Source organism: Cherax quadricarinatus, chromosome 24 (assembly GCF_038502225.1).
Source record: "Cherax quadricarinatus isolate ZL_2023a chromosome 24, ASM3850222v1, whole genome shotgun sequence".
Taxonomy (NCBI): domain Eukaryota; kingdom Metazoa; phylum Arthropoda; class Malacostraca; order Decapoda; family Parastacidae; genus Cherax; species Cherax quadricarinatus.
In genome coordinates this window covers 31,564,171-31,577,492 of record NC_091315.1, presented here as the reverse complement: position 1 = coordinate 31,577,492, position 13,322 = coordinate 31,564,171, and the positions used below count along the sequence as shown (strand labels likewise).

Below are 13,322 nucleotides of genomic sequence, written 5' to 3'. Positions count from 1 at the left end.
TCCACAACAACAGCGTAGGTTCCCATGAAACTCATGAAAGTCAAGCATGGGGCTCACGAGACCATGATACTGGCTTCCTCACCCCACTTTATTGTTAAAGTTTTTTGGCAAACTTTAACTAGTGATCGCAAAAACATAGAAGCTTTTAATTTATTCTGGTGTTAGGCCTAAAAGGAAAGGCTGTTTTCTGCCAAATAAGAAGAGTAAAAGTTATTTATGCATGAATCTATGATATATTTAGTAAAATTTGGCTAAAAGAAATTACACTCGTTTAGGTGAAAATATTTGCAAACATTATCTCTCACTTCAAAACAGGATTCAATAAAATAACTAATCACAAGCCTGGTGTTCCGGGGTAGGGGACACACGGTTTAGCTTCAGCTAGGCGCTCATGCTTATCTGGGATCTGGCTGTGTGGCAAAAGTACTGTGTCACCTGGCAAGGTTCCCAAATGAAGCTCTTCCCCACTCGGCCACAAATGCCAATAAACTGGGCAGCCTCTTTTACAAGCCATGTTTCTGCCCAGCCTAGGCACATCAGTCGGTCTCTAGCATGGTTTCAATCAGTTTCATTCTCCTGTATTTTCTGACCTCACAAGGGATTTTTATATCAATGCACCACGCAAAAACAAGCGGGTATATACAGAGAAAGATCGCAGTCAGCAGGATTCGAACCCACTACAAGAAGACTGACAAGGTTCCCATTGATGCTCTTCTCCACTCAGCCACAAATGCCAATAAGCTGGGCAGCCTGGTTTACAAGCCATGTTTCTGCGTGGTGCATATTCATGGATTTCCATTTATGTAAATATCTACAGATATATGTTATTAACGTTCCAGTGTTTACATATATACATATTACCATTATCTCACAGTGTTATTCTATTTAGAGGACGCACAAATTTCCAGTTTCCTCTTTCCCTCGAAACTGTGTCTGTATAATTTTAACAATTTCGCTGATAGCTTATTACTCCAATTGTCATTTAGCAATAAAGTTTTACTCATGAATTGTCAGTTGCTGAAATTGCGTACAGTACACCTTGATGTTAGTTAATTACATCCTGCACTAGTTCAAATGTAATGACTGAGCTAGCTGCGACCAGTGGGCCACATGTATTACATGTATCACCTAACTTGTGTGATGCCTGAGTGAGTGAATTATAACTTCACACTGTAACATATAATGTGTATTGCCGTGTCTAATAACCCGAATTTGTCAATTAGGAAAAACTGCTCTAAAAATTTAACTTTAAAAAAAAAATTTATACGTTAATAGATATATATTTTCATTGAAAAACAGAGCTAAAATGTTTTGTTTTGCATCAAACCTAATTCAGAGTCCTCACGTAACCATACTATAATGGACGCAATTTATTTTAGCTTAATTACATTAAACAAATTATAGATCATTTTAAATTGATTTAATATTATTTAAAAATAATTGATATTTATATTTTTTGCTATGTTCAGAATACTTTTTGTGAATTTATTAGAAAAATTTGCATTCTGTTTATCAAACATAAACGACAAATGCTTTTTTAAATCAAACTCACCTATCTGGATACCCAAAATATGTTAATCCCCCCGAAGATAGTGAGAGACTGACCTCCAGGTCTGGGTGTAAATATAAAGTCAACGAGTCTATAGTTCAACTCCTCATCCTGATTGGATGACGATAATAACTGGCAGTTTATTCTCGGTATTGAGTTGGGGCTCTAAAACCTATAGTGGCAGTAAGCTACTGATCTTGTGGCTTCTTGTGGTGCTGTTTCACTTGTTTCTTTTTTCATTTCTGTCTTTATTTCTTTAAATTATGCTTTACTCTCGTTTTTTGAATGATCTATGCATTAAATTTCACAGACTTGTTTCTTTACGTACTCTGAACGTGGGTGAGCCTTAGATACAAACTACGCGTGCATATGGTTAATCTTTTTTTCTGCTGCGCATTGATATTTCCAAGAGAATCGGGCTTATGAACGGCGAATCTCTTGCGATATAACTCCCTTTGCTTCCAGGAACTAAACAGAAGAGAGAAAGGAATGAAGGGAAATGGATACCAGGAAATGCCTAGGCAGGCTATGCCTTGGGCTTTCCTCCAGCTCCACCGACCAGTGATCCACTAGCAACCCATCTCACTATACTCTTTACTGGAGATTCGCTCAAAGCAAGAAAAAAGGATGAAACCAGTCATTTGTTAATTTTTTTCCACCCTTCCTCTTTCGTATATATTGTACAAGACGAATGGATTCAGGAACAGGAAACACCTTTTTGCTGTCTTTGTGTGTTTTACAGTTTATGCTCTTGTGCCAGGCGGAGTTACCGTCACTCCACAGTGTCTCGAGGAATGACAAACAGTTCTCACCCTCTGTATGTATATGACAAAATATATTGCATGTCAAGGAGAGGTGATGAATAACTTCGCCATAAATTAAGAAACAAACGGAAGACTTAATTTTGTGGGAAGAAACTAATGTCTTCTGGAGAGAGAGGTCATAAGCACTTTTCGTTTCATACATTTTAATTTGAACTAATGTAAGAACATTTAAACATGACTTCCTTGGTTGTAAGTGAACTGTAATAATGAACAAACTCAGGAAGATATAAGTAATTGCTGCAAGCTTTAGGGGGCAGACTATATAACTGTTATAAGCTCAAGTGTAGCGCAGCAGTTAACAGTTATAAGTTTTATTATAATACACAATATAACTGTTATAAGGTCTATAGCAGCACACATTGTAACTTGTATCAGTATTAACACTGTATGAAACATCTGTAAACTTTATAGTAGTTCACTATGTTATTGTTATCAGCTTTACAATTATTGTTATCAGATTTATATGTTAGTGTTATCAGCTTTATTATAACAAGGGCAATTTAATTTAGCCTAATCGAACTAAATATATTTTTTATAGGTTTACAATAATTTAATAATAAACAAACACAATTAAATATATTTTTTTCGTTAGGTTCAGAATGATTTTTGCGAAATTATTGCATACATAAATTCTCGCTTGTCCTAGTCGGCATGAAGTGCCTTGCTATTTAAGCGAAAATAACAAATTTTACGTAAATAATAAATATAGGGAGGTACCACCTCTGGAACTGTGCTGGGAACCCTCATTCTCAGATAAAAGAATAAACTTACATCAGAGTAAACTCAAAGTTCTCCCCGGAGCTGTTTGAATATTGTCTTCTCCTACCACCCATACATTCTATATTTTATGTAGATTTTATTTAAAGACATTGACAAAAATACTATGGAGAATAGAGCAACAAAAATAACATATCAGAGAATATATCTCTAATACTTCGTCCAGCTCACCAGCGGTGGGCCGCGTCCCCAGAATGCTGCAGGCATTTTCCCCTCTGGATCGCAACACTGAGTCTCTCAAAGAGGAAGCTGTGATCCTTGGTTTTTGTGACACACTTTTCACCCAGCTCTTTGAAGAACTTTAGAGCACACTTGCCCCATGCTCCAAGGGTCTTCGACCCTGCTGGGATGAAGTTATAACAAGAGGGCAGACCTTCATATTTACGGATCTTCTGGGTCTCCATCCCCCTCAGCTTCAGAGTTGGCAAGTAGATGTCTGCCAAAGTGGCGGCACAGGTGTAGTCCTGGGCAATCTGCTTACCATCCTTCATTACCTCCATCATGACGCTTTTGACTTCCGTCGGACCTCTGTACTTGGGGTTCCCGTTCAGCTGGGCAATAGGCTGTGGCGAGACTTCTCTTCATGATATCGTTCGGTGAGTATGGGGGCAGCTAGGCGAAGAGCAACACCAATCCGAATGGCCTGTGGGTCGAGTCGAGTGCCCAGGGAGGAATTGGGAACAGCTAAAACGAAGTCTTCTGATTGTGGTGCCTTCACCGCTAGGATACGAGCTTTGTCCGTTCTTGAAGCGTTGGTTAGCATTGTGTTGGCAATTTTTTTTTTCCATTATTGGTGTGTCCAAGTGAGACTGTGCTCTTTTGGAGGGACTGGCTTGCTTAGGGGTCTACAAGGGTGTCCCACAGCATGGCTGCTTTAATGAACCTGGGGTCTTGAGCTCCTACCGCACCTATATATATATATTTATATGGCTTTACGTATGTTATATAGATGACCCTTTGTTGATATTTATGAAGGCTATTCTTAGATTTGCCAGACGAAGACGGGTTGCAGAGGTTATTCTGTTCATGCGTGCCTCCGGCAATATATATGCTTGTCATTCTGCTCACCCCTAGGACTTTCTCTTTGAGTGAGACCTTCAGTTTTGATCTGCATTCCTTGTGTGTGTGTGTGTGTGTGTGTGTGTGTGTGTGTGTGTGTGTGTGTGTGTGTGTGTGTGTGTGTGTACGTACTTGCTTGCGTCTACCGATATCGACGCTTTTATATTTGTACATTAAAGTCGGTCACTTCAGTTGGTGGAGGAGGAAACATTATCGCCTTATCCCCCAGAAGGCGGCGACAAACTCGGAAATCAAATTGGTCTGTTGAGGAAATGGCATGAAGCCCGCTTCCCACCTGACGCAATCACGATAGTTTCATGGCCCTACCTCCTTCCCCATGTTTTGTTACTCACAGGTTTCTTTCTGGATTAAAATTTCGTACCTTTATTTACAAGCTATATGCAAACTAAGAACTGTTACCTACTTCAGCTCATTTCATAGAGAGCAGAATTACAGATGAACAAGAAGACTTCAGGAAGTGTTGGGGACATAAGTATTGTTCACATAACTGAAAAACACTTGGATTAAGGTAAGGAACTTTTCATTGCATTTATTCGTTTCTAAAGGCATTTAATAGGGTGGATAGGGAAGCAATGTGGCACATACTGTAAATGTATGGAATACGTGGTAGATTACCTAAAGCAGTAAAGAGCTTTTATGTAGACAGGGAGGCTCACGTTTGGGTTTGTGGAAGAGAGGGATATTGTTTTCCAGTAAAGGTAGGCCTTAGATGGTGATGTGTGACGTCACTATGGGTGAGGATGTAAAAGAAATGAATGCTAGAGTGATGGGGAGAGATATGAAATTTAAAGATAGTGAATCTGGTAGAAAGTGGAAGCAATCACAGTTGTTATTTTCCAGACTTGAGTCCTGGAAGTGAAGAGTACAGTGCCTGCACTCTGAAGGAGGAGTGAGGATGTTGCTGTTACGAGTTTTGTCTGAGCTATGAAGTCAGCACTCGGGTTGTTTTGGGAGATTCTGCTGTAATGGCGGAGGTTGATAAACGAATTTAGGAGGATATATAAAGGAAGGAAAGAGGAAGGTGATGAGAGTTTCAATAAAATGTAGGCAATGAGAAATTGGATATCTGATTGGAGGGAAAGTGGAGTTGAAGAAGATGATTGTATTTAGATCTTACGGGGTAGACTTTTTGGCGGATTGTTCTGTGACACGTAATGGAACATTAGAGCTGACGAAGGGAAAAGGGTGGGTGGTGTATTGAGGCATCTGTGTAAACAAAGAACTTTATCTATGGAGGCAAAAAATGAAATGTACCAGAGTAAAGCTGAGGGCAGTTGAGAAGGCAGATTTGAGGGGATTGTGCGACTTCAGTTTTATACACAGAATTTGGGGTTTGAAAACTAGGAGGTGTGGAGTTGTTAAAAGCATTATTCGGAGGGCTAAAGACAGGTTTGGAGATGTAGAGAGGATGAATAGAGACAGAATGACTAGGAGGCGTATAAATCTTGGACGGAAGGAAGGAAGGGAAGGAGTCGTCCTAGCAAAGGTTGGAAGGAGGGGGTAAAGGAGGTTATTAGTTCTCGGAGCTTGGACATATAATAGGTTTGTGAGTGACGGCAAGTGGTTCTTAAGATTTATCGTGCTGTTGGAGTGGGGGCAAAGGTAACATTTATGAATAGATTCAGGTAACATCAGTTGACGTGACGTGAGTCCTCGAGGTGTGAAGTATAGTGCTTGTTGTCTGAAGGATGTGGAGATACTGTGGTCTGCAGGGTCATCAGTACCGTAATGTCAGCGCTTCTGGCAAGACAGTGAGTTAATGACAGTGAGAATGTTTTCTTCTTTGTCGGATCTACCAAAGTGGGAGACGACCGGAGTGTTAAATTACACACACGCACACACACACACACACACACACACACACACACACACACTCACACACACACACACACACACTCACACTCACACACACACACACTCACACACATACATGCACACACATTGCAGTGATGTATAATCCACCACAGAACTGCAGGAGGCCAAGAGAGGAATATGAAGAGAGCAACAGAGCAATGGTGGACACACTTGCTGAGGTGGCAAGAAGAGCTCACTCCAGCAGAGCAAAGTTGCTGGTTATGGGGGATTTCAACCACAGGGAGACTGACTGGGAAAACCTGGAGCCACATGGGGGTCCCGAAACATGGAGAGCCAGGATGTTGGACGTGGTGCTGGAAAACCTCATGCACCAACATGTTAAGGACACTACCAGAGTGAGAGGGGAGGATGAACCAGCAAGATTGGACCTTGTGTTCACCCTGGGCAGCTCAGACATTGAGGACATCAAGTATGAGAGTCCCCTAGGAGCTAGTGACCACGTGGTTCTGTGCTTTGAATACATAGTAGAGCTGCAAGTGGAGAGAATAACAGGAGTTGAATGGAAAAAGCCTGACTATAAAAGAGGGGACTACATAGAGTTGAAGAACTTCCTGCGGGAGGTCCAGTGGGACAGAGAACTGGCAGGAAAGCCAGTAAATGAAATGATGGAATATGTAACAACAAAATGCAAGGAGGCAGTGGAAAGGTTTATTCCCAAGGGCAACAGTAACAACGGGAAGACCAGAACGAGCCCCTGGTTTACCCGACGGTGTAAGGAGGCAAAAACAAAGTGCAATAGAGAATGGAAAAGTACAGAAGGCAGAGAACACACGAAAATAGGGAGATCAGTCGCAGAGCCAGGAATGAGTACGCACAGGTAAGGAGGGAGGCCCAGCGACAGTATGAAAATGACATAGCATCGAGAATCAAGACTGACCCGAAACTGTTGTATAGCCACATCAGGAGGAAGACAACAATCAAAGACCAGGCGATCAGATTAAGGACAGAAGGTGGAGAACTCACAAGAAATGATCAGGAGGTATGTGAGGAGCTGAACAGGAGATTTAAGGAAGTTTTTACAGTAGAGACAGGAAGGGCTGTGGGAAGACAGCACAGAAGGGAACATCAAGAGGGAATATACCAACAAGTAGTGGATGACATACGAACAACTGAGGAGGAGGTGAAGAAGCTCTTAAGTGACCTTGACACCTCAAAGGCGATGGGACCGGACATCTCCCCATGGGTCCTTAAAGAAGGAGCAGAGATGCTGTGCGTGCCTCTAACCACAATCTTCAACACATCCCTTGAAACTGGGCAACTACCTGAGAAATGGAAGACAGCTAATGTAGTCCCCATATTTAAGAAAGGAAACAGAAACGAGGCACTAAACTACAGACCTGTGTCTCTGACATGTATTGTGTGCAAAGTCATGGAGAAGATTATCAGGAGGAGAGTGGTCGAACACCTGGAAAGGAACAAGATTATAAATGAAAACCAGCACGGGTTCATGGAAGGCAAATCTTGTATCACAAACCTCCTGGAGTTTTATGACAAGGTAACTGAAGTAAGACACGAGAGAGAGGGGTGGGTAGATTGCGTTTTCCTAGACTGCAGGAAGGCTTTTGACACAGTTCCCCACAAGAGATTAGTGCAGAAGCTGGAGGATCAGGCGCATGTAAAAGGGAGGGCACTGCAATGGATAAGGGAATACCTGACAGGGAGGCAGCAACGAGTCATGGTACGTGAAGAGGTATCACAGTGGGCGCCTGTTACGAGCGGGGTCCCACAGGGGTCAGTTCTAGGACCAGTGCTATTTTTGATATATGTGAACGACATGATGGAAGGAATAGACTCTGAAGAGTCCCTGTTCGCAGATGATGAGAATTAAATCGGACGAGGATGAGGCAGGACTGCAAAGAGACCTGGACAGGCTGGACATGTGGTCCAGTAACTGGCTTCTCGAATTCAATCCAGCCAAATGCAAAGTCATGAAGATTGGGGAGGGGCAAAGAAGACCGCAGACAGAGTATAGGCTAGGTGGACAAAGACTATAGACCTCACTCAGGGAGAAAGACCTTGGCGTGACCATAACACCGAGCACATCACCGGAGGCACACATCAACCAAATAACCGCTGCAGCATACGGGCGCCTGGCAAACCTGAGAATAGCGTTCCGATACCTTAATAAGGAATCATTCAAGACACTGTACACTGTGTATGTTAGGCCCATACTGGAGTATGCAGCACCAGTCTGGAACCCACACCTGGTCAAGCACGTCAAGAAGTTAGAGAAAGTACAAAGGTTTGCAACAAGGCTAGTCCCAGACCTCAAGGGAATGTCGTACGAGGAAAGGTTAAGGGAAATCGGACTGACGACACTGGAGGACAGAAGGGTCAGGGGAGACATGATAACGACATACAAGATACTGCGAGGAATAGACAAGGTGGACAGAGATAGGATGTTCCAGAGAGGGGACACAGGGACAAGGGGTCACAACTGGAAGCTGAAGACTCAGACGAGTCACAGGGACGTTAGGAAATATTTCTTCAGTCATAGAGTTGTCAGCAAGTGGAATAGCCTAGCAAGTGAAGTAGTGGAGGCAGGAACCATACATAGTTTTAAGAAGAGGTATGACAAAGCTCAGGAAGCAGAGAGAGAGAGGACCCAGTAGCGATCAGTGAAGAGGCGGGGCCAAGAGCTGAGTCTCGACCCCTGCAACCACAATTAGGTGAGTACACACACACACACACTCACAATGAATATATGTATATATATTTATATATATATATATATATGTATATATATTTATGTATATATATTTATATGTATATATATTTATATGTATATATATATATATATGTATATATATTTATATATTTATATATATATATATTTATATATATATATATATGTATATATATATATAAATATATATATATAAATATATAAATATATATACATATATATATATATATATATATATATATATATATATATATATATATATATATATATATTATCAAGGCGTCTCTCACATGCATCATATTGAATAGACTTTCCCCATAAACATCCATAACAAAGAATTCAACTTTTTGAGTAAAGATATAACCCAAACCAAAATTAACTTGAGCATCTCAATTTGTATGCAAATGTGGTAGTGAGCATGCACAGAGCACCGCCTCGAAACCCGGCCATATTAACCACTGAACCCTACCCCCCATCCCCCCACCCTGGATGCTACCCACCTCCTAACTGAGCGGAGAGAGCTGAGCAATGTTTGTTGTAGTGATACATTGTACATGTTGGTAAATATCTGAAATGATATGTGTGTTGTAGTGTCCATCCCTTCCATTATTTTCAGTACGTCTGTTATCCTTTTATGTTTACAGCTCTTTTCACGTATCCTATTCTTAGTGTCTTTTCCTTTGGTGACCTTTTCCAAAATTTTCAACTGTCTCTTGCTTTTTATTTCTCTATCTTTCTTCCTACCCCCTCTCCGTCTCTCTTCTTAACAAAATCCAGGCAGATCCATGCAGCGTTGATACAGCTATGTCGTTTATCTGATAGTTGAATTTCAGACCATAAAATCCCTAACAGAGAACACAATACCTGCGGTGTGGGGAAGCGGGGAGTGAGGGGATTGTCAGCAGGTAGGAAGGGGTGGAGGATTTACCCCAAAAGACCACTTCATCAGTGAATGTTCCATGAAAGGGTGCAGATATCAAGTGAATGGAAAAACTACCATTTACCAGAGTTCTGATAAAAGATATGTTTGAAAATTTGGTTCCTGCTGGTAGAAAAAATTCTGGTTTAAAAATGAATATTTATTTTAGCGTAATTATTTGAGGAGATAAAGTCGAGCATTTATCCAAAACAGTGACGTGTATATCTCTTGCAGTGACGTGTATATCTCTTGCAGTGACGTGTATATCTCTTGCAGTGACGTGTATATCTCTTGCAGTGACGTGTATATCTCTTGCAGTGACGTGTATATCTCTTGCAGTGACGTGTATATCCCCAGAGAGAGTTATATCGTGCATGTTGTTGCAACAGAGGTTAGAGGACACAACGTTTTTTGTAGATGTGTTATGAGCGCTTACCGCTCAGGAATAAGTACTGGACCAGTCACCGCTCAGGAATAAGTACTGGACCAGTCACCGCTCAGGAATAAGTACTGGACCAGTCACCGCTCAGGAATAAGTACTGGACCAGTCACCGCTCAGGAATAAGTACTGGACCAGTCACCGCTCAGGAATAAGTACTGGACCAGTCACCGCTCAGGAATAAGTACTGGACCAGTCCCCACTCAGGAATAAGTACTGGACCAGTCACCACTCAGGAATAAGTACTGGACCAGTCACCACTCAGGAATAAGTACTGGACCAGTCACCACTCAGGAATAAGTACTGGACCAGTCCCCACTCAGGAATAAGTACTGGACCAGTCACCACTCAGGAATAAGTACTGGACCAGTCCCCACTCAGGAATAAGTACTGGACCAGTCACCACTCAGGAATAAGTACTGGACCAGTCACCACTCAGGAATAAGTACTGGACCAGTCACCACTCAGGAATAAGTACTGGACGAGTCCCCACTCAGGAGTAAGTACTGGACCAGTCACCACTCAGGAATAAGTACTGGACCAGTCACCACTCAGGAATAAGTACTGGACCAGTCACCACTCAGGAATAAGTACTGGACCAGTCACCACTCAGGAATAAGTACTGGACCAGTCACCACTCAGGAATAAGTACTGGACCAGTCCCCACTCAGGAGTAAGTACTGGAGCAGTCACCACTCAGGAATAAGTACTGGACCAGTCACCACTCAGGAATAAGTACTGGACCAGTCCCCACTCAGGAATAAGTACTGGACCAGTCACCACTCAGGAATAAGTACTGGACCAGTCCCCACTCAGGAGTAAGTACCAAGAGCTGTGAATCGACCTTTGTAACCTCAAATAGGTGAGAGAAAAAAGTGAGTAGTCACCTAGCCAGAGCACAGGAGGTACCCGTCACCACACAGGAGGTACCCGTCACCACACAGGAGGTACCCGTCACCACACAGGAGGTACCCGTCACCAAACAGAAGGTACCCGTCACCACACAGGAGGTACCCGTCACCACACAGGAGGTACCCGTCACCACACAGGAGGTACCCGTCACCACACAGGAGGTACCCGTCACCACACAGGAGGTACCCGTCACCACACAGGAGGTACCCGTCACCACACAAGAGGTATCCGTCACCACACAGGAGGTACCCGTCACCACACAGGAGGTACCCGTCACCACACAGGAGTTACCCGTCACCACACAAGAGGTACCCGTCACCACACAAGAGGTACCCGTCACCACACAAGAGGTACCCGTCACCACACAGGAGGTACCCGTGACCACACAAGAGGTACCCGTGACCACACAGGAGGTACCCGTCACCACACAAGAGGTACCCGTCACCACACAGGAGATACCCGTCACCACACAAGAGGTACCCGTCACCACACAAGAGGTACCCATCACCACACAAGAGGTACCCGTCACCACACAGGAGGTACCCGTGACCACACAAGAGGTACCCGTGACCACACAGGAGGTACCCGTCACCACACAAGAGGTACCCGTCACCACACAGGAGGTACTCGTCACCACACAGGAGGTACCCGTCACAACACAGGAGGTACCCGTCACCACACAGGAGGTACTCACCTGTCACTACACAAGAAGTATCCGTCACCACACAGGAGGTACCCGTCACCACACAAGAGGTACCCGTCACCACACATGAGGTACCCATCACCACACAAGAGGTACCCGTCACCACACAGGAGGTACCCGTCACCACACAAGAGGTACCCGTGACCACACAGGAGGTACCCGTCACCACACAAGAGGTACCCGTCACCACACAGGAGGTACCCGTCACCACACAGGAGGTACCCGTCACAACACAGGAGGTACCCGTCACCACACAGGAGGTACTCACCTGTCACTACACAAGAAGTATCCGTCACCACACAGGAGGTACCCGTCACCACACAAGAGGTACCCGTCACCACACAAGAGGTACCCGTCACCACACAGGAGGTACCCGTCACCACACAAGAGGTACCCGTCACCACACAGGAGATACCCGTCACCACACAAGAGGTACCCGTCACCACACAAGAGGTACCCGTCACCACACAAGAGGTACCCGTCACCACACAGGAGGTACCCGTGACCACACAAGAGGTACCCGTGACCACACAGGAGGTACCCGTCACCACACAAGAGGTACCCGTCACCACACAGGAGATACCCGTCACCACACAAGAGGTACCCGTCACCACACAAGAGGTACCCGTCACCACAAAAGAGGTACCCGTCACCACACAAGAGGTACCCGTCACCACACAAGAGGTACCCGTCACCACACAGGAGGTACCCGTGACCACACAAGAGGTACCCGTGACCACACAGGAGGTACCCATCACCACACAAGAGGTACCCGTCACTACACAGGAGATACCCGTCACCACACAAGAGGTACCCGTCACCACACAAGAGGTACCCGTCACCACACAAGAGGTACCCGTCACCACACAGGAGGTACCCGTCACCACACAAGAGGTACCCGTCACCACACAGGAGGTACCCGTCACCACACAAGAGGTACCCGTCACCACACAGGAGGTACCCGTCACCACACAGGAGGTACCCGTCACAACACAGGAGGTACCCGTCACCACACAGGAGGTACTCACCTGTCACTACACAAGAAGTATCCGTCACCACACAGGAGGTACCCGTCACCACACAAGAGGTACCCGTCACCACACAAGAGGTACCCGTCACCACACAGGAGGCACCCGTCACCACACAGGATTTACTTAACTAGATGGTATGGAAAGGGGAGGACAAAGGAAGATGCTGGAAAGACAATGAGTAAGGAAAATGGTGGAATGGGAAGAATAAAGATGGTAGAAAGGGAAGGCGTGACAACAGGAGGCGGCCAGTGTGTTTGTTGTCAGTCAGGGCCACTCGCCCGCCGCCCTCCTCTTGAAGGGATCACAGGTCAATTGCTTCTACCCTCACCTCATTAAGCAAAGGTGATGTAGGCTACGAGGGTGAGGAGGAAGAAGTAGGTATGGTGTTAGGAAATGAAGGAGAAAAGGAGTTAGAAACAGAATATAGATGAGGGATGAGTGTGCTGATTTAAGAGGAGACAGTATAAAGGGGAGGGGGGGGGAAGAATGAGGATGAGAAGGAGGAGGAAGAGGAGGAGGAGGAGGAA

The 13,322-nt window shown here is 44.4% G+C and overlaps 1 protein-coding gene across 1 annotated transcript; it reads left to right on the top strand.

Annotated features, from left to right (window-relative positions):
• The first annotated feature begins 3,788 nt into the window (after window positions 1-3,788).
• On the top strand, window positions 3,789-12,926 carry LOC138853182 (proteoglycan 4-like). The gene is given in 5 exon segments (XM_070088488.1): window positions 3,789-3,905; window positions 11,073-11,747; window positions 11,791-12,030; window positions 12,032-12,790; window positions 12,792-12,926. Coding segments are annotated over 5 exon segments (1,926 nt in total).
• Window positions 12,927-13,322: the final 396 nt, after the last annotated feature.